At 51.2% G+C, this 2,188-nt stretch overlaps 1 protein-coding gene across 2 annotated transcripts in view; it reads right to left on the reverse strand.

Moving 5' to 3' along the window:
• The window catches only part of Uggt1 (UDP-glucose glycoprotein glucosyltransferase 1), a 109,621-nt gene extending 107,993 nt beyond the window's left edge, over nt 1–1,628 (reverse strand). For both annotated transcript variants that reach the window (XM_055606691.1, XM_055606682.1), the window contains exon 1: nt 1,427–1,628. In XM_055606691.1, coding sequence (XP_055462666.1) covers nt 1,427–1,484 — 58 coding nt within the window. In that variant the 5' untranslated portion in view covers nt 1,485–1,628. The remainder of the gene's footprint in view (nt 1–1,426) is intronic.
• Nucleotides 1,629–2,188: the final 560 nt, after the last annotated feature.

Here is a 2,188-nt window from a genome sequence, read left to right on the forward strand (position 1 = left end):
GCGGGAGGCAAAAGCGGCGAGGGGGCGTTCATCTGTGGGGCAAGAGGGGGGGGGGGTTGAACTCAAGGTATGATGCGGGGGCGGGGGGGGGGCGTCTGTAAGAATCTGCAACCTCCAGTCTACAGACTGAGTTTCAACATGTTCATGTAGCAAATAGCAGGAAACATACAATCCTGCTACTACACAGTGTTGTTTACCTCCTTTAATAAAGTTCTGGGTCAGAGAGATGGCTCAGAGGATAAAGGTAGTAGCATGATAACTTGAGTTCAATTCCCAGACCCCACAGAGGAAGGAGAGAATCCTCTCATAAAGTTGCCCTCTGATCTCCACATTCACGCAATCACATTCTCTTTCGATCGATCGATACATAGGTGGATAGATCTGTGTCTCTCTGTAGATGGATAGATTCCTCCCCCATCAAGAAAGCAAAGAAGAAAGTTCTGTCAAGATGGCTCAGTAGGTAAAGGCTCTTGCCATGCAAGCCTGGTGACCTAAGTTTGATCCCTGAAATCCACACAGAGGTGCATGGAGAGAACTATTACCCCAATAAGTTGTCCTGCACACACAGAACAAGAACGAAATAAATAAAATTTTTTGAAGAAGAAAGTGCCAGCTAAGTTTATCAAAAGCAAGCCGAGTGGAAAGGCTACAATCTGCTCCAGTTTCGTAGCGTTAACTAGCTCTTTAAAATATCTTCAAGAAGATCCGGTGGTGGCTAGCCAAGCCTCTAGTCCCAAGGCTAGCCTGGGATACTTGAGAGCCTATCTCCAAAGAGGGAGGGGAAGCAAACAAATAAAAATATGTTTTCATGTGCTTGCCATTGGACAAGCTATTTCCAGAAAAGAAAGAACTTTACACTGTAATAGGCTTGCAAGTGCACAGATGTTTCCAATGTACAGTAAGGCCCTGAACAAGGAAAACATGCTCCTTCTCAAACCTGACAACAAATGCAGAACAAAAGAGATTTCAGCCACGCAACAAAAAAGTTCACGTCCATAACGTATTGGAGATGCACGAAGATCTTCTGCTAGCAGGTCACAGGGAAAAAAATGAAGGGAATCGTCCAATTTCATTCCAAGAGATCTTACACACTCACAGAAAACGACAACCAAGATGCAGCACCAGGAAACAAACCTATAAAAACACCAACTCGTTCTCCAGTCGTGCAAAGTGCTGGTTCTCAACCTACTTAGGGTCAGGCTTAATCTAAATTCCACACTTCAAACCAGGTCAGGGCTGCTGGAGTGAGCCCGCCGGCACTAGCACAGAAGACAGCTGAGGACAACTTGGGGCGCTCGCGAAGAGAACACTGGAGGGGAAACCGCGTCAGAGCACAGGAGGAAGCCCAAGGTGACTCGCAAGCACGGTCGCCTCCCGCGCTGGCCCCCCTCCTGTCTCCGAGGCCTCCCCGCGGCACCCGAGGTACCTGTCACCCGCCGCGCAGCCGCGGCACCCGCAGGGTTCGCATCCCCCCGGCTGCCCATGCCCGGGACGCGCTTCGTCCACTCCGGTGCCTGCAACGTCGCCTGGGCAGGGCGGGACAGCGGCGATCGCGGCGGAGGCTGCGCCAGTGAGAAGCCGACACGCGCCTTTCCCGCCGCTCCTCACAAGCCGGTTTCTCAAAGCAGTAACCCAGTTGCCAGCCGCCCCTGCACTTCCGCTTCCTAGAGGCGAAGGCAAGACGACTTCCGGCTATAGAGTGTGCGCTGGGGTTGGCCAGAGAGTCCTGCGGCAGCCATATTGCCCGCAGAAGCCCCGCCCCTTTCCCGGCCCCTCCCCTCCCCGGGTCGGTCAGGTGAACAGTCCAGGCAACCTGTCTTTAAGGTCCTGGGATGAGCATAGTCCACGTGGCTGAGCTCCAAGGCTGCACTCAAAGATGCTAGTGGATAGATATTTCAGCTTTGTTTTTTCCCAATCTTATGCATTTATTCCCCTCCAGTTAAATAAGTGTGCACTGTTAAACTAAAGAGGCAAAGGCAGGAGTTCAAGACCAGCCTGGTCCACATAGTGAGTTCCAGGCCAGCCCAGACCACATAGAGCGACTCTTATCTCAAAAGGAAAAAAAAGTTAATGTTATGCCCAGATCTTAGGGTCCGCAAATACCACCAGGAGCCAGACCATATGTGGAAGAGCAAAGAGCTTTATTCAGACTTAAGCTTGGTCTCTCCAAGGACAACTGAGCAGTGGA

Source organism: Psammomys obesus, unplaced genomic scaffold (genome assembly GCF_907164565.1).
Source record: "Psammomys obesus unplaced genomic scaffold, mPsaObe1.curated_primary_1811, whole genome shotgun sequence".
Taxonomy (NCBI): domain Eukaryota; kingdom Metazoa; phylum Chordata; class Mammalia; order Rodentia; family Muridae; genus Psammomys; species Psammomys obesus.